The 19,784-nt window shown below is 42.1% G+C and overlaps 2 protein-coding genes across 4 annotated transcripts in view; both read left to right on the top strand.

Moving 5' to 3' along the window:
- The window catches only part of PLEKHS1 (pleckstrin homology domain containing S1), a 26,437-nt gene extending 17,385 nt beyond the window's left edge, over positions 1-9,052 (top strand). For 2 of the 3 annotated variants that reach the window (XM_035132910.2, XM_060274752.1), the window contains exons 11-15: positions 308-508; positions 1,309-1,410; positions 4,495-4,630; positions 6,430-6,509; positions 7,269-9,052. In XM_035132910.2, coding sequence (XP_034988801.2) covers positions 308-508; positions 1,309-1,410; positions 4,495-4,630; positions 6,430-6,498 — 508 coding nt within the window. In that variant the 3' untranslated portion in view covers positions 6,499-6,509; positions 7,269-9,052. The other variant, XM_035132911.2, reaches the window with a different exon arrangement.
- The window catches only part of HABP2 (hyaluronan binding protein 2), a 165,139-nt gene that overhangs the window by 143,865 nt on the left and 1,490 nt on the right, over positions 1-19,784 (top strand). The gene's annotated exons all lie outside the window — the stretch shown is intronic.

Raw genomic sequence — 19,784 nt, forward strand, 5'->3', positions numbered from 1 at the left:
TCACTACATCCTAACCCACTCTTGAATGGCAGATTTAGGGTTTCTCTGCCCACCTAGATCCAACCAAAAGGCTGGGCATGTGTGTTGGTTTTCTGCACAAAAAAACGGCCAAAGTCTGGAGGTCTGTCAGGGCAGATCTGGCACTACAATTCTGCTTCTCTTTCCTCGACCCCTCTGTTCATACACTGATTGTTCAGCTTCAGTCAGCTGCACAGGCTAAAGCTTCTTTTTTTAAAAAAAAATGATGTTGTTTTTATAGACATGGTTGATGCATTTCCTTTTAAAAGTAATATAATTTACTCATTAGAGTTTCAGGGGTAGCGGAGGTAAAAATTGAACCTACAAACAATGAATTGATGACCCTTCCCGAAGGCCAGGAAGATAGCATGAATCTGCAGGTGATAGAGAACAAGCCATTGAAACCAACACCACTACCAAGGACCTGGAAACCAGAAAAAACACCAAAACTATCAGTTCTGTCTGTGGTTCAGTTGTCCATTATTCTCAGGTGTGGATATTCTCAGTGTTTCCTGTGGATACATGTACATACTTTACATTTTCAGTATATTACTAATTCATAGCTGCCAAGTTATCCCTTTTTAAAGGGATTTTCCATTATGCTGAATAGGCTTCCTCGCGAGAAAAGGGAAAACTTGGCAGCTATGTACTAATTATGTCCATATTTCTCACAAACTCCCTGAGAGCAAAAGAAAATGCATTTCTACTGTATTTCAATCGGTTTTCTATTGTCCCGATTTCCAAGTGATACGATCAGTCCATTCGTCAATGTCAAGGCTTTGAAGTTAGTTCTTTGCTCCATTATGTGAACCAGAAAAAGAATACTTAACCTTTATCTCCCCACCATGTGAGCCTTTTGAATTCATCCAAGTGTATATTGGACTTTGTTCCATTGTGCCACATAGTTTGCAAAGGTGCAGGGGAAATGAATCACTATGATTCTTGCTTCGACAATAATTTGATTCTGTTAAGAAATGAGCCCTTTCTTACACACTGCTTTACAGCTGTATTCTAACGCACACTTACATCACAATGAGTTTTGAAAGGGCAGGATATACCGGTAAGTGTTTTTAGAAGCTCACTATTTTATATAAGAAGAGAAAGAAGTCTGATCTAGAATGTTGTAAGATTGGTTGTGTGGGTTATCATGGAACATACAGGTTTTTAGACTGTTTCTAGCTCAATACTGACTGGCAGTGGCTCTCATTACAAGTAACAACTTGCAGTGGTATCTTTCTGGTTTATTAGCCACACATTTTGGATTTCACAACACGCCCTTCCTCTTTTCAGTAAAGTCAGAGATGACTGCAAATTGGAAGAGGTGGATATTCTCCTTCCCCGGAGTGATTTCACCAACTGCCTGACACTTGTCAAAGCCGCTGGACGTATATGGTAAGGCCTCTTATTTTCATGCTGGTTTGTACATTCAGCTCTTAAAAAGCATGCAGTCAGGGTTTTTTTGGTCAGTTCCAGCAATGTCACCTCATCACTACTGATCAATTTCATAAGAGACAGCTCAAGTTAATGTTAATCAATTGACCCAAATTAAGGCTCACCCACACATGCTCCAAGCTTTCTAGGCACAGGTCTGAGCTTTCTCCTCTCCCAGGGCTTTCCTTGGGAAAACCCATGTTTTACTGCTGAATCGGAGCAAACAGCAATCTGGAAAACCCTATTGCTGTTTACTCCCACTGGGCGGTAAAATTTTCCCCAGAGAGAGCATTGGGACAAAAAAAACCCAACAACGCCTGGACCTTGAAAGTCTAAACCTGTGCCTAGACAACTGGAGCAAAGGTAAGTGTGGATGAGGCCTAAGAAAAGCCCTGCTGGATCAGGCATAAGACCCATTGAGTAGTCCAGCATCCTATTCTTACAGCTGTGGGAAGCCTGCAGGCAGGACCTGAGTACAACAACACTGCTGCTATTGATCCTCCGCAACTTGTATCCATATACATAGATGCACATGTACACATGCACTCATTCACACTTCTTTATTCTTGTTAGCCTGTTCTGTGTGAAATCTGTTGTAGCTCTTGCTGTTGTAGCTCATGCTAGTCTTTCTCAATAGTAGTGATACAAGTGATATAAGTGTGAAATGATTGTCCAAAAGAAGATTGCCAGAGCCCTGCCTTGTAATCTATCTAAAATCTATCTTTATATTTAACCTTTTGAGTTAACCTTTCGATCAGTCTATTTTTGGGTGTGAACTTTATTTTGGATTTTTAAATAAGTTATTTAACATCTATCTTTTCTTGTTCTTGATCATTACCCTCTTCGGGTTTGCCAAGAAAGAAAAGTGGGATATATTTTTTTTCAAAAGCAACATCTGTTCACTCTGACTGGCAGGTGAACAACATACTTATATTGTTTTTATACTTACTTCATATGGTGACCTGTCATTTTGCAGTGTTCAGGGGAGCTGGCTATATAAGTCGGTTAGGGGATGCTAGTTTTGCATTCCTGCCAGAGACCAGAAATGAATTTGTTAAAATACTGAGAACTGGTGCTTGGCAATTTAGGTTTTAATTTGCAAATCACCAACTTAGTATTTATGTAACACAGAACAGAAGTTTTAATCCCCACATTTCTCAGTACAGTATATGCTTCAGTTGGGCATTCCCATGCTAATGAGTTCGTGAGGGAGTTGAAACACAAAGAAACTTACAAGCACTTAAAACTGCTCCACAGCCTTTGTGGACCACAAGATGTCACACTTTCTCTACCACAGTTTATTCCATATGACAAACAGTCCAGTGGCATTATGCTTTTGCATCCATATATTTCAGTGCAAAGAAAACACAATGCAAATGTAGTGGGGGGAGTCATCATTTACATTCTGTTTGCAGTCTATAAGGTACAACATCAATGAACACTGATCATATTCACCAGAGAGATTTCTGTCCTGCACATGGGACAAATAAGCGAACATTGGCAATTTCCACTCCCATTTTCATGGATATCCTACAACATTCCCAAGAGGAGGTTAAGAAAGTAGAGAATTTCCATTATCTCACATATTTTGCAGAGGCAGTAGGGAAGTTAGTGTGCTTCCTAGAATATAAGTATCAGTGACTGAGGAAAGGGAGGGAGGGCGAAATGGACCTAGATTAGAGGTGCCTAGATCTCAACTCCTGCTGTGTCTTCCCTTGTGTACTCTCTAGTCCTCAGTTGCAAGTCTGACTCTCTCTGCTCTCCTTTGATGTACTTCACATGCCTGCTGCACACTGCGCACAAGAAAGTCACTTTCTCAGGCCTTGTCAGTGATGGGAGGGAATTCTTCCCAATAAGTTTCAGAGAGGAAGTCCCCCTGTCACGGAAAGCTGATGGGCATATTCAGATTAGTAGAAAGAAGGCTTCTTTAAAAAAATCCAATATTTTAAAAGTGCTGGAAAGAAGGGGAGAACAATTGCTGGCTACATTTATCAAGTATAAAGCAAAGAGTAATAGAATGAAGTGACAGAAAAGGAAATCTACCTTAAAATGACCTATCAGACCAATTCAGCAATGCAGTAAGCTATTTACAGAGATGGTAGAATCTCCTATTTAGTGCATATAATGCGTGTGTGCGTGAACATGTGTGTGTGTGTCTAAGTAGATAGTGTGTTTTGGCATGTGACTGGATAATCCAGGGAATTCTCCCTGAATCCATAATTCTATATGATTCTATAATTCTATAATTCCAGGGCTAGGGCTGTGTACTGGAATGCCATAATAAAATTGCTCAACCAGCCTAATAAGCCAATTATGTTAGGTTTCTGGGCTGAGATAAACAGAATACCCCCAGATTGTCTACTGGAATTTCCACTGGACTTGATATGCGTACAAAGCCAGAGGCTTTAATACTTGATATTATTCATTTTAATTTATTTAAAGATGTATCTTCCAACTTTCAGCAGCCTTAACTGCCAAAGAGCAATTTAGAGAACTTTCTCCCCACTCAAAGAATGAATTCAAAAGTATAGAACTCAAAACCACAGGGTCAAAATCATTTTGTACCTTCATTCAATATGGATCATTGGTTTAGGCTGACATAATACTTTAAAAAAAATTATAAAAAAAAACAAGTTGATCACCAAAAGCTGTTACCTTTCATGTTCATAACAGCATCAGAATTAAGAATTCTTTCTGGTTTCTAAGCTTCCTCTATGAGATTTGTGACCCCATAATAGCCACAACCCCAGAGTTGTCCGCGACTGGACTTAACGTTCAGGGGTCCCTTTACCTTTAATAGACTATAGATGAGTACCCCTAGATCACCCTAAACTCTGATAACGTATTTCTATTTCACCTCCCTGCTTGGAAGCTTTAACTGATGTCTACTGCTTGATTGGATTGTCTGCTTAGCTATCAATTTCATCCTGACTCTCCAGTGTTTTTGAATGCCAGACTGCCAGATCAGAAGCCATCACCAAAGCGAACAAGAATCCTCATCAGTCAATGCTTTCCCCCCCTTCCCCCTTCTCCAATTCACTACAGTGTCTCCCAGTGGAAAGACCTGCATCGCTTGGGATGCATATTTCATCAAGGGGATTATATAGTGGCTGTGAATGACCTGCATGCAAAGAGCATAGATGAAATGTCTTTGTTCATAACTAGATCCACAAGAAAGGAGGTAAGAGCCAACAATTTAACTAGTTAGGACCACCAAGCAGTGAATTAGTTTGTGGCAATTAGCCGTGGGGCTTATCCAGGCACATTTGTTCAGACAAAAGCATGGCTAACTTGTTGTTGTTGTTGTTGTTGTTGTTGTTGTTGTTGTTGTTGTTGCTGCTGCTGCTGCTGCTGCTGCTGCTGCATACAATCTCCCATGTGGCTACCCATATGTTGGTCTATTGTGTGCAGCCAGCAGTTTCACACCAGGGTAAAAAGTGGTAGTAGATTTCCTACCCTCAGCAACCCACTTTAATTTGAGCATGGACCTTATCCAAGGACTATGTTTTTAATGATTTTGCTCTGGAACATAATGGAAGACAGTGTGACATAGGAGCCAACTCCTGCAGTGTAATAAAACTCAAGCATCTTAATCACATCAAGTTTCATTAAAAGCTGTTAATAAAAATAGGCGCACACCCACCTGCCCCCCAACAACAAGAGGTTTCATAGAGTATTCATGAACTGGGATACCTGCTTAGAGGGACAATGGGTTAAACGCAGTGCTAGCAAAAAAATACAAGTTGTGCGGGAAGTTTCATTTGGGCTAGAGCAAGAGTCTTTCAGAGTGCCCAGGGGACAGCATGGGCTGTTCTGTTGTTGGGAAGAAAAATGTACACAATGAAGAAGGGCTGAGCAGACAAGCAAAATGAAATGTGAGCAACTGAACGATAAGGGGCCAAGGAGGCAGAGGAGACAGAAGGGGAAATGGTCTAGTATGTGGAAAGCTGGAGAAAGCAGTGGAAGAAGCAGAAGTGTAGTGTAGAACAGAAAGGTAAGTGGAAGTGATGGAAAACTGAAGACAGGGTCTGAGAATTTAGGGGAGGGGGGGCTAATGAAAAAATACAACTGGGTGAAAATTCTTCTTCAAACTGATCTTGGGGACAAGGAAGACTAGTTATGTGTTGAAAAGGGAAATGGAGAGGCACTGGGATTTGTATTCATCTCCTGTTGAGACTCCTGTTAGTTTTAAGGCAATTCCAGACTTCTCATTTCCATTGACCTGTGACCATTTCCATGGTACGTGTAAGGATTAAAGAGATACTGCATCACTAGTAATCATTTAATGTGGTTCAGGTTAGGTGATCATAGGTGATCATGGGTTAGGTGGCTATATTGGCTCAAAAACAATTGGCTTAACACTGTGGATTCATACTGTGGTAAATAACCTCTTGGTAAATGTTACTCTATAATCTCTCCCTGTTTGCCATACATTGCTTTACGTATTATGAAGTAGCTAGATTGTGCAATTCTTAACCAATCACCTACTCCTAGATAACCATTTTGCCTAACACACACACACACACACACACACACACACACACTTATATGTATTTGGTATCCCAGGGATTAGTCCACCTCCCTAGCCACTATACCACACTACCTCAAAGTTTATTTTACCCAGAGATCTTCCATATTGTATTGGTGCTGGCAATTGCAGGCTCTACGCGCTTCTCTGTGTCTGGCTGTCAAAACTATTTGTTGAGAACCACTCATTGTAAAACCTTGGATTTCTCATGGCCTGCATCAGGATTCTGTGAACACTCAACTTCACAAAGCTGTGTGGTACCACAATTCATCACTAAGATTAGATAATTTTAAACCTGCAAAGGTATATAGGGGAAAGGTAAGGTTATGAATTGTCTATACAAAGTTGCTAATCACTGTTATATTAACACAATGATGCAGGCTTGTAAACTATAAATACGGTAGTAGCATGCTAAGTGCTTATCTGTTCTTTTCTTTTTCTTTTTTCAAAAGGTGAAACTGACTGTATGTAGGCTTCCAGATTCAAAAATTTTACATGCTCAAGGATGCAAATGTTCCTAATGGAGAAAAATGTAAGTGTATGATGAACCTGCCTACTCTTCTATGCAAACGTCATCAACAACTCAGTTGTAGTAAGCAGGTTTAGTTTACCATGATTAAGAGAGTTTTAATCCAAATATTCTGATTTCACTGGCTTGTTATCCCATTTCCTTCTAGAACTAGATGTTACTTATTCCAGAACTAGCATGATTTAGACTTGTCTATCATGTCCATTATCAGCACTAGAGCGAAAACACAGGATCCCCATCCCCTAAATTGGAATATACGCTATGAAGCAAATCTATAGAGTTCCCAGCCCACATTTGCCTCATAATGATAGTGCAGAGAGAACTTTTGCAATGGGAGATGTGCATTCATACTTTACCAACTGAACCACCAGCAGCTGGTGGCAATTTAAAGAAGTATTGCTATATGTTCTATTGGAAATGTTATTCAAAATGAAACATTTGAATGGTGGGTAAATAAATATAGTCTATGATGGGTAGGGATACATGCCAAAATCCAGCTCAAACTGGGCACAGTAGCATGGGTTGGGCATACAACATGTACAAGGGCCTACAGCCTATACACAGGATATCAGATAACTTTATGCATGGGCAGCCAGGTCAAGCAGCCATTCTCAGAACAGTGGTTCTGGAATCAGCAGATTCCAAAATCCAATCCAGATGTTTTGTATATCAGGATCAAGAAGTTCAATTCCTAGGAGCTTCTTTGTGAAAAGGCAGGATCCACATGTAATAAAAAATATTTTTATTTGTTACTTGTTGCAGAATCTTCATTGGCCAAGATCTTAGGTCAAGAAGACTTGAAAACAGTGCCCTCCCCCTCAAAAAAAAACCACCGTGAAGACACCAAAACTTTGTGTCATAAAAAAGTAGCATGGTGGTGGTCTCTCCTTTTGTAGCACTCAGTGAACTACACCAGACCGGGACAGGACTATTCCCCTGCAAATTTTGAAACACAGTGGTATTCAGAAGAAATGGTATTTCACTGCTGTGAATATCCATACATGTATTTAAAACCGTTTCAGAGTTCGTGTGCTGCTCCAAGAACAAAGATGCTGCCATCTTTCATCTGTATCTTCCCACTGTGGTATCAGATATTTGTCTTTCTTTTTTCATTTCATTTTTCTTTGTTTTTCTATTCTATCATATCATCAACACATGTTGCATTACAGTCCAACATAAGATAATAAGAAAGGAATAGCATAAATATAAGACATATGTAAGTGAATAATAATAGTAACATAACTTATTCCTCCATCTTATTTAACTCTTATACATCTTAACTTTTACTCCCCTTCCACTCTTTCCATGGTTTCCTATTTGCTATCATTTTAACTGTGTTTTCTTATTCTACTAAGTTATTTTCTTACATTCTCACATGTTGTACCATCTACTGCTGAGTGTTTTTTATCAGTCTGTTACGATTATTTTCATGTTGTAATATTTTTTCCACATAATCTATATATAATGTCCAGTCTTCTTTTAGACTCTTTATTTCTTAATCTAGTTGTCATGCTGGCTAATTCTATATATTCTAATATTTTAAGATGCCATTATTCTCTTGATGGTACAGCATCTGTTCTCCACTTTTGTGCCACCAGAATTCTGGCAGCTGTCTTTCAAAACGAAAGCAAAACATACTTTAAAGCCAAGTCAAACCCCATCCTGGAGGTTAGCTTGACTTGGAGCCGGTGGGAAACCTTAGCTTTTTAAAATACCTATTTACCGTGTTTCTCCTAAAATAAGACGGTCCTCAAAAATAAGCCATGTCAGGCTTTTCATTAGTAGAGTAAATATAAGACATCCCCCGAAAATAAGCCGGGGGTGGGAGCCGCTTCGGGGAGCGCAGCGCAGCGCGAAGAGCCTGGTGAGAGGCAGCTGCAGCTGAAGCCCAGGATCTGCGTGGGCGACTGGGGGCGAACGCCCTGAGCGCTGCGGCGGTGGCGAAGAGGTGCCCGATTTATTCCTCTTAAATAAACTTCAAATAAGCGTGCAACTAATTTTCATTTCGAAATTCCCCATGGCACTGAGAGAGCGGGTGTGTGTACATTAAAAAACCCCACAAAAAACCTGGGCTGCCCTCCCATTTGTGGATGGAACTCCATTGTCCCCAAAGCAACCCCCGCTTGGCCTGCGCTTTCTTCGCCTCGGGCCGGCGCGGCAGATGCCGCTTTGACGTCCTTTCTCCCGCATGCGCGCCCAAGCCCCGCCCCCGGGCGCACGCGACGGAGCTCCGGCAATAGCCGGGTATTTAAGCGGCAGGGAGCGGAAATCCCTCCTCCTCCCCTTGGCGCCGTTCTAGCCCCTCTGCCAGCGAGCTTCCGGCTTCGCAGGTTCCTCGGGTCCTCGGTGTTGGGGGACGAGGCGGATGGCGGAGCAGGTAAACCGCTTCCCGCCTCGCTCTCCTCACGCGCTCAGCTGAGCAACAGTCACGCATCGGGACAAAAGGCTCCGGTAGTCTCGCCCCCCCCCCCGTATCTTGGTGCCGTCCCTTCCCGGTCCTCGCTTGTCAGGGACCTTCTCGGCTCCTCGGGTGGCGGGTAGCATCTCCGCAGTGCTCAGGGCGCTCGTCCCCAGTCGCCCACGCAGATCCCGGGCTTCACCTGCAGCCGCAGCTGCCTCTCACCAGGCTCTTCGCGCTGCGCTGTGCTCCCCGGCAAGAGGCGGCTGCACACAGCGCAGCACGAAGAGCCTGGTGAGAGGCAGCTGCGGCTGCAGGTGAAGCCCGGGATCTGCGTGGGCAACTGGGGACGAGCGCCCTGAGTGCTGCGGCGGTGGCGAAGAGGCGCCCGATCAGCCCGCTTCTCAGCACGCAAATGGGAGGGCCAGAACCCCACTGAGCTCCGCAGTATTACGGTATTATTGTGCTTTGTTACAAGGGCAGCCTTGCCATTTTTCTGCTCCCCAGCTCTCAACGGGTCCCGCGCGGTGCGCTGCTGCCGGCTCTCAACGGGTCGGGGCTCGGCGCAGCATGCTGTTGCCATCTCCCGCTCGAAAAAATAAGACATCCCCCGAAAATAAGCCGTGTTGTGTTTTTTTGGAGGAAAAATAAATATAAGACGTGTCTTATTTTAGGAGAAACACGCTATGATGTAAATAACAGTCTTACGGTAAATGTTTTGTTAATTATTATTTTTTGCCAATTTATGGGGCAAATGCTTTCTGATTTATTGAGTTAGTTATGCTCATAGTTAGGAAATCCATGCTTGCACATCACTTTCACCTTTTCCTTCAGCAGAGGTTTATATTCTTGTAGAGATCATTAATATCCAAAAACATATTGTGCTAATTCATGTGCAATGCTAAACCATGGTTTTAACACTACATGCACAAGCTAAAGGAAACAAAATCTCTGGTTGTGCGATTCCCCCATTCTGGCCAGGAAAAGGACTTTGCTCACATTTAATTTCACTTTCCACACATCCTATGAACCAGTTAACATGGTTTCAAACAAACTCTAGTCAGTTTCAAAGCAAGCCAGCTTCAAATCACAATTTATAAATTGGCTTGTTTAACTAAAGTTTCCTTTGAACCACAAGATCTGATTCATACATATCATCAAGTGCTGTCTATGACCCATAACATCTTATTTGGCTTGTTGTTGTTGTTTAGTCGTTTAGTCGTGTCCGACTCTTCGTGACCCCATGGACCATAGCACGCCAGGCACTCCTGTCTGCACTGCCTCCCGCAATTTGGTCAAACTCATGTTCGTAGCTTCGAGAACACTGTCCAACCATCTTGTCCTCTGTCGTCCCCTTCTCCTAGTGCCCTCAATCTTTCCCAACATCAGGGTCTTTTCCAAGGATTCTTCTCTTCTCATGAGGTGGCCAAAGTATTGGAGCCTGAGCTTCACGATCTGTCCTTCCAGGGAGCACTCAGGGCTGATTTCCTTAAGAATGGATAGGTTTGATCTTCTTGCAGTCCATGGGACTCTCAAGAGTCTCCTCCAGCACCATAATTCAAAAGCATCAATTCTTCGGCGATCAGCCTTCTTTATGGTCCAGCTCTCACTTCCATACATCACTACTGGGAAAACCATAGCTTTAACTATACGGACCTTTGTCGGCAAGGTGATGTCTCTGCTTTTTAAGATGCTGTCTAGGTTTGTCATTGCTTTTCTCCCAAGAAGCAGGCGTCTTTTAATTTCGTGACTGCTGTCACCATCTGCAGTGATCAAGGAGCCCAAGAAAGTAAAATCTCTCACTGCCTCCATTTCTTCCCCTTCTATTTGCCAGGAGGTGATGGGACCAGTGGCCATGATCTTGGTTTTTTTGATGTTGAGCTTCAGACCATATTTTGCGCTCTCCTCTTTCACCCTCATTAAAAGGTTCTTTAATTCCTCCTCGCTTTCTGCCATCAAGGTTGTGTCATCTGCATATCTGAGGTTGTTGATATTTCTTCCGGCAATCTTAATTCCGGCTTGGGATTCATCTAGTCCAGCCTTTCGCATGATGAATTCTGCATATAAGTTAAATAAGCAAGGAGACAATATACAACCTTGTCGTACTCCTTTCCCAATTTTGAACCAATCAGTTGTTCCATATCCAGTTCTAACTGTAGCTTCTTGTCCCACATAGAGATTTCTCAGAAGACAGATGAGGTGATCAGGCACTCCCATTTCTTTAAGAACTTGCCATAGTTTGCTGTGGTCGACACAGTCAAAGGCTTTTGCATAGTCAATGAAGCAGAAGTAGACGTTTTTCTGGAACTCTCTAGCTTTCTCCATAATCCAGCGCATGTTTGCTATTTGGTCTCTGGTTCCTCTGCCCTTTCGAAATCCAGCTTGCACTTCTGGGAGTTCTCGGTCCACATACTGCCTAAGCCTGCCTTGTAGAATTTTAAGCATAACCTTGCTAGCGTGTGAAATGAGCGCAATTGTGCGGTAGTTGGAGCATTCTTTGGCACTGCCCTTCTTTGGAATTGGGATGTAGACTGATCTTCTCCAATCCTCTGGCCATTGCTGAGTTTTCCAAACTTGCTGGCATATTGGGTGTAGCACCTTAACAGCATCATCTTTTAAAATTTTAAATAGTTCAGCTGGAATATCATCACTTCCACTGGCCTTGTTATTAGCAGTGCTTTCTAAGGCCCATTTGACTTCACTCTCCAAGATGTCTGGCTCAAGGTCAGCAACCACACTACCTGGGGTGTACGAGACCTCCATATCTTTCTGGTATAATTCCTCTGTGTATTCTTGCCACCTCTTCTTGATGTCTTCTGCTTCTGTTAGGTCCTTACCACTTTTGTCCTTGATTATGGTAATCTTTGTACGAAATGTTCCTTTCATATCTCCAATTTTCTTGAACAGATCTCTGGTTTTCCCCATTCTATTGTTTTCCTCTGTTTCTTTGCATTGCTCATTTAAGAAGACCCTCTTGTCTCTCCTTGCTGTTTTTTGGAAATCTGCATTCAGTTTCCTGTATCTTTCCCTATCTCCCTTGCATTTTGCTTGCCTCCTCTCCTCCGCTATTTGTAAGGCCTCGTTGGACAGCCATTTTGCTTTCTTGCATTTCCTTTTCCTTGGGATGGTTTTCGTTGCTGCCTCCTGTATAATGTTACGAGCCTCCATCCATAGTTCTTCAGGCATTCTGTCCACCAAATCTAAATCCTTAAACCTGTTCCTCACTTCCACTATGTATTCATAAGGGATTTGATTCAGATTGTATCTTACTGGCCCAGTGGTTTTTCCTACTTTCTTCAGTTTAAGCTGAAATTTTGCTATAAGAAGCTGATGATCTGAGTTACAGTCAGCTCCAGGTCTTGTTTTTGCTGACTGTATAGAGCTTCTCCATCTTTGGCTGCAGAGAATATAATCAATCTGATTTCGATGCTGCCCATTTGGTGATATCCATGTGTAGAGTCGTCTCTTGTGTTGTTGGAAGAGAGTGTTTGTGATGACCAGCTTGTTCTCTTGACAGAACTCTATTAGCCTTTGCCCTGCTTCATTTTGAACTCCCAGGCCAAACTTGCCAGTTGTTCCTTTTATCTCTTGATTCCCTACTTTAGCATTCCAATCCCCTGTAATGAGAAGAACATCCTTCTTTGGTGTCATTTCTAGAAGGTGTTGTAGGTCTTCATAGAATTGGTCAATTTCACTTTCTTCAGCACCGGTAGTTGGTGCATAAACTTGGATTACTGTGATGTTAAAAGGTCTGCCTTGGATTCGTATCGAGATCATTCTGTCATTTTTGAGATTGCATCCCATTACAGCTTTTGCCACTCTTTTGTTGACTATGAGGGCCACTCCATTTCTACTACGGGATTCTTGCCCACAGTAGTAGATATGATAGTCATCCGAACTGAATTCGCCCATTCCCTTCCATTTTAGTTCACTGATGCCCAGGATGTCGATATTTATTCTTGTCATCTCATTTTTGACCACATCCAGCTTACCTCCATTCATGGTTCTTACATTCCAGGTTCCTATGCAATATTTTTCTTTACAGCATCGGACTTTCCTTTCGCTTCCAGGCATATCCGCAACTGAGCGTCCTTTCGGCTTTGGCCCAGCCGCTTCATCAGCTCTGAATCTACTTGTACTTGTCCTCCGCTCTTCCTCAGTAGCATGTTGGACGCCTTCCGACCTGAGGGGCTCATCTTCCAGCGTCATAACTTTTATATGCCTGTTGTCTTTGTCCATGGAGTTTTCTTGGCAGGGTTACTGGAGTGGCTTGCCAGTTCCTTCTCCAGGTGGATCACGTTTAGTCAAAACTCTCCACTATGACCTGTCCATCTTGGGTGGCCCTGCATGGCATAGCTCATAGCTTCTCTGAGTTATTCAAGCCCCTTCGCCACGACAAGGCATTGATCCATGAAGGGGCTTATTTGGCTTAGGCCTGGGCTATTTAAAGGAACATATTATCCCATACAAACCTGCCTGGACTCTGAGATCTCTCAGAACTTCTGCCACCCTCGCAGGCACGTTGATGGAGATGTGAGAGAATGCGGTCTCAGTGGCTGCTCCCAGTCTTCGGAATTCCCTTCCTAGAAAGGCTAGAATGGGTCCCTCCTTGCTGTTCTTCCACCAGCAGGTGAAGACTGTTTTATTTCAATAGGCTTTCAGGAACTGACTGTTTTTAAGAAAAGGGCTTTAAATAATTCTGTGTTTTACTGTTTTTACTATATGTATATTAATATATTTGTTTTTTACATTGTTTTCATTCTATTATAGTTTTTTTAAATCATTACCTTTTGTATATTTTTAGGTTTTTGTATTTTATCCATGTTATTTCAGGTTTTTTTTAATCCATATTATTTCAGAGACGCGGGTGGCACTGTGGTCTAAACCACTGAGCCTAGGGCTTGCCGATCAGAAGGTCGGCGGTTCGAATCCCTGCGACGGGGTGAGCTCCCATTGTTCGGTTCCAACTCCTGCCCACCTAGCAGTTCGAAATCACGTCAAAGTGCAAGTAGATAAATAGGTACCGCTCCGGCGGGAAATTTTTCTGTAATAAGACAGCTACTTTGAGATCTTGTATAGAATGTCCTGGGTGTTCTCCTACTGGTTTCTCTGTCTTGTGATTCCTGATGTCAGATTTATGTCCATTTATTGCAGGCTCTGGTACCAGCGTCCATGTTAGGGGTCAGGGTCCAGTGTCAGGGGTACGTTTACCTTTACCTTTACTTATTTCAGTTTTTGTAAATGGCCTTGAGTCCCAGTCTGGCGAAAAGGTGGGATATGGAGGATCAAAGATTTGTGGAAATTAAATAAAGTGCTTCCATCCACATGGCAGCATGAGAGGGGAAAGGCTTTGATCAAGCTCATTGTAGTTTGTACATTATTTAGTGTTGTGCGTGAACCAGCCCTTTGAGTAACCATTAAATCAATGTTAACTTATTTAAATAAGCACTCAGCTTTACACAGAAGCACAGGTCCTGTTCCCTTGGACAACTGGGATTTTTAAATATTATATTGTATCTTGCTTCTGGTGTATAAGATGTAGACAAGAGAACCATATGTTCTATTCTATAGAAATATGCTACATTATATATTTCTGGTTTGGATAAATGACAGTAACAAATGATGTTATGCTGAATCAGTTAGCTTCTGGTGCAGGGGAAACAATAAGAATGTTTGTGCATGCAGTTTCTACAGAGAAATGTCATCAGAAGGTGACATTACCCTTCAGTTCTTTTGTGCCTAGTCACTTAGCTACTCAGGTCGGCTCAAGGCATTTTGCTTCATGAGGCAAAGGACAAGATGGCTCTTCCCCCACCATTGAATGCACAAAAACATTGGGGAGGGGTCGTGGGTCAATGGCAGAGCACCTGCTTTGCAGGCAGAAGGTCCCAAGTTCAATCACTGGCACCTCAAGGTAGGGCTGAGAAAGATTCCTGCCTAAAAGCATGAGGAGCTGCTGCCAGCCAGTGTAGACAATACTCAATGCACTGGCTCAGTTTAAGGCTCCTACGCTCCTATCTAACCAACTACTGTAGATTGGTAGTTAAATTTCCCTTCAATACTGGCAATGGGACAGTGCCCTCTACTGCACCTTTAGTGGGTGACTTTTAAGCCTATAGCAAGAGATGTCACAAAGGAGGACAGGTCACTGCTACTGTGACAACCCACCCACCCACCCACCTTGATCCTAGGCTAATCCGTCTCCTGAGTTGTGATGTTTCTTCATAACTTTGTGGTGACTACTAATCTGGCTGTAGAGTTGTTGAATCACTCTTTGCGCTCGTATCTCCATTTCTCTCACAAATCAGATTATTCATTATCCCTCCCCCCCCCAAAAAAAAAGTTTAGGGATGTTCATAGCATATAGTCAAACAATAGTCAAGGTCATAGCTTTTAAGCACTTGTCAAATTTGGCTCTTTTATTGTTATTACTGTTAGTTTTCTTGGGGAACAATAAGGAGCTTTATTTCAGCTAGTATATGGGGCAACTATTGTTTCCACCCATAGCAGTGCATTTTAATCTTCTCCCACAACCTTTTCAGATTTTTGTCTTATTAAAGACTCAGCTTTAACCAGATGAGTCTCACAGGCAACTTGGAACGTATGGAGCAGTTCCTAGAAATGCTTCTGGCATTTCAGGTGTTCCTTGAATATCAAATTTATTGATTTTTTCTTTTATTTTAAGGGCTGCTGCCAAGAGTTCATATTCTCCAGATTCTCTGAACTATAACAAAATAGATCCCATCTGTGCCCTATGAAGATATCCATCAGAACAGATTGATCTGTTGGGAAAAGCCAATAGATCAATGCTTAAGCATCTGTATGGCAAGCAGATGGTCCCAGGTTCAATCCCTGGTATCTCTAGGTGGAGCTGGAATTCTGCAGTAATCTTTCCAGTAATGTTTCCAGTCAGTGTAGACACTTTTGAGTTAGATTGACCCAATAGTTTGACTCAGTATAAGCCAACTTCCTATATTCCTATTTTTCATAGTTAGGGTTGCCATATTTTCAAAAGTAAAAATCAGGACACCCCAAAATTGTTGAGCTTTTATTTCCGGATGTATGGCAGCCCTACTCATAGCTCCCTTTTCCTTATAGTGCACACATTGCTTGACTTGGTAACTGACTATTTCCTAAATTGAACTTCATTACGGTTGCCCAGTTGCAGATTGGAGAAGGCTGCCTTGATACAATGGGGCACAGGACCTCAAGGCAGCTTCTGATCATTTTCTCACTTTACTGCTGTGATGAGCAGGCTTTCCGAACAACCTCTCTCTTCTCCACTTTCGGCATTGACTTTCTTAGGAGAGCACATATACTTAGGGAAGCTGTTTCTTCCTTCAGTCTGTATTCCAAATGCCACCATCTTTATTCTGCTACAACCAACCTTTCACTTTTCATTACCTCTGTGGACATTTTGGTCCCAAAACCTCTGAATCCTCCATCCAGGTAAGCAAGATACACTATCACAGTTCAATGGCACTTTCCAGACAGACAAAAACACTCAAGGTTGGCACAGAGGTATGTATGGTAAGGGATGTGGCCTGGGGAAAAGGAGTGTAACCTGAGAAGACACAGGTTAGAGAAAGTCCCAGGGGTCAGAAAAAGACACCCAAGAAGCCACATTTAGCTCCTGAAGTATTTAGCTCCTGCTTCTGCTGTGGCCAACCAATCCAAAAGCAGGACATGAAAACAATTCTGACCCTCTTCTGCTGTTATTTCCCAGCATCCTGCATCTGATCCAAGAGGCAGCATATAGCCATCATAACTAGTACACCTTGATAGCTTTGTTCTTTATAAATTTGTCTTATTCCCTTAGATGAAAATTGTGGGAACTCAAGACTCTGGCTTGTGATATCAGTGGTGTGCAACATGGTGGGAAATAAGATGCAGCTAACAGCTGCTAATCTGGAATGCAAATGTCACCAATTGTTCTGTTCTGCTGCTTGGTAAACTCTACATCTTCAAATCGACCTAATTGATTAAACATTATTGACGTGCTGCACCTTTCAACCCTTTCAAGTCCTTATTGGGTATTGTGAAGGAGCTGCAGCTTTTAATTACGAATGTGCATTAAGCTTTGTTGCCTTTTCCTCAAAAGTTTCTCAGCTGCTTCCTGAATCAACTCTCCCACGTACCTTCTGAGTTGGCTCCACGCCAAATGTTACACTCCACCACTGTAATAATTATTACTCTGAGGGTTTTTATTCGTTTCAGTCACTTAGTTATGGGATAAAGTCTGTTCAGGCAATCACTGGATAGAGAGGTGTTTTTTTTAATGCACTGGGGCTGCTTCTGAGAACCTACAGCTATCACCCTGAACTGGCATCTATGAGAAGGGTTAAATCAGTAGAATGGCAAAGACAGAAATAGAGGGGAAAGCAGCTGTGCATTGGGCTGGGCTCAGCTTTTGGATGTGTTTGTGATGTAGATCAGGACACTGTTTATTCATATCCCTTTCACAAACTTGTTCTGAGAGAGGAAGTGTGTGTGTGTGTGTGTGTGTGTGTGAGAGAGAGAGAGAGAGAGAGAGAGAGAGAGAGAGAGAGAGAAATATCACATAATTAATCATAATTCATTTAAGGCAACAAACTGTACCGATATTGCACAAGCTCCTTACAGAGATGGCTGCAAATAGGGGTCGGGGATGCAGAACTATTTGTCACATTAAAGGCAGGAAATAATACATTATTGGGGGAAATGAAATTAGAGAACAAAGTGGGAAACAATAAGTAAAGGAGGGAAAGAAACAGAGCCTGCAGACCTCTTTAAGATTCCTTCTACAACTTCTGATTAAAATTAGAAGTTTATAAAAGTATGCATGGTGAGAGAACAGTGGACAGACAGGTGTTCCTCCTCTGCCCCTAGTACCAGAACTTGGGATCATCAAGTTAAATTGATGGACAACAGGAAAAGGCAGATAAAATAATATTTTTATATAATGCTGTGTTGTGATGTGGCCATTGACTTAGATGGCTTTCCAAGGGGTTAGTCCATTAAAAGCATCCAAACTATACTAATAACTGTACCAAATGAAAACAAGCTCATCCCTGGCTGCAGTATCACAATTTAACATTTTCAGAAACTGTCCTATTCCCACCTGTCTCATCTACATTTCTCATGTCCTGATTAGTACCCAAGTTTGAAGCTGCCCTGGTGGAAGCTATGAAATTTAAGCTCCGCTGGGCAAAATTGACCAGGGAAACAATGGAAAGAGATCAGGGAAATAGGAATCACTTTGTGTCAACTCTGAAACCCTTGAAAACCCCTTTTTTGCTTGCCAGTGCTCATTGATCTCACCACCCTGTCTCTGCACTCTCACTTGAACCTCATATTCACACCTTGAACAAATAAACAAATCGTAGGTTGAAGTGAATTAAGGGCTTGCTATCTCTGCATGGCGGACCACTTGGTTGGTCATGTGTCCTACTTTAGAGAAGGCAGTCAGAAGACAACCCTCTATTTAAAGGCATCCTATCTTTGAAGGGCTGTGCTCTCCAAAGTCTCGTTTAAAGATAATGAACCCTGAGAAGGGAAAGCAGAGACCTTGAAGCTGTCCATCAACAGGTAACACCTGGACAGTAGACTGGGCAGACACAAATGTAATCATTTAATCTTCCTCACCAGGGTGAGATGTATTGCATTTCTATTTAAATTGTCATTATTTCTAAGTTGGCTACTTTACACATTTATTTGTTTCAGAATGCATAAAGTGTTTTACATTCAAATAATACCTCTGCAGGGTACATAAGCACATACAACTATTATGCAAATCTGTGTCCTCTTTTAACCCGTTTGGTTATGTAGAAGTGACCATACAGGACTGTTCGGTTCCTCAAGGAGCTATTTTCTAATTCGCGAAAGGCATTGCTGGTGCTAACTTATGAAATGAAATTACTACCACTGTTGGAAAGTAGCTCACAGCGGTGATAATTGTGACATTATCTTTGATTCTACTCTCTTTTTCTGTCATTTCTGGGAAGTAGTAATTGAAAAATGAGCCTTCGAGTAGTATACATTTTAATGTCTGGGACAAAAAGGACTCTCTGCCGCTTTGCAAAACCTCTCTAAGCCCTGCAGTATGGGAGCAAGCTTTAAGTAGGGAGATATTTCCCCACATTTAACTCTGTTTTACATAAGGGTTTATTTTAGGTTTTTGTTTGTGCCAGTTTCTATCAGCTCTATGATACCACAGTTCATGCACATCTGACAGAGTGGAAAAGTTCGGCTGGTGCCAAGGTACTCATCAGAGAGACTCGATAAGAAGATGGCATTGTATAATGATGGTTAAAGGACCAAAGACATGAGAAGCAGAAAAGGCATTTGAGGTCACTTCAACTACCCCATTGCCTTGAGAGGAGTATGCAGTGGTTTTCAGTGCAACTCACTGAAATGTTTCAGACATTAAAGCATCTTCCAGATCTATTCCAAAAGCTATTCTGCTCTCAAAAGCAGCCCCCCCCCTTTACAACAAAGTCAATTTTTCTGTGGCTAGAACCTAGATCGGTTAACTGTACTTTCTTCCAAAATGCTAAAATGGTAGGAAACATATAACTTCTGTTTAAAAACTTGATCGGCTGGAGGAAGTTATGAGGAAACCATATTAACCATGTTACTCACTCTGATTGCTTTGTCAATGCAATTATTAGTTTATGACTTTAGTAAACCAGTGCAGTTGCTGTTATATTCAACTGTTACATTGCTATAAGTCGCTTCGTTTTCCGTTAAATCAGGGGTCAGCAAACTTTTTCAGCAGGGGGCCGGTCCACAGTCCCTCAGACGTTGTGGGGGGCCGGACTATATTTTGAAATTTTTTTTAATGAATTCCTATGCCCCACAAATAACCCAGAAACGCATTTTAATTAAAAGGACACATTCTA

Source organism: Zootoca vivipara, chromosome 5, assembly GCF_963506605.1.
Source record: "Zootoca vivipara chromosome 5, rZooViv1.1, whole genome shotgun sequence".
Lineage (NCBI taxonomy): Eukaryota > Metazoa > Chordata > Lepidosauria > Squamata > Lacertidae > Zootoca > Zootoca vivipara.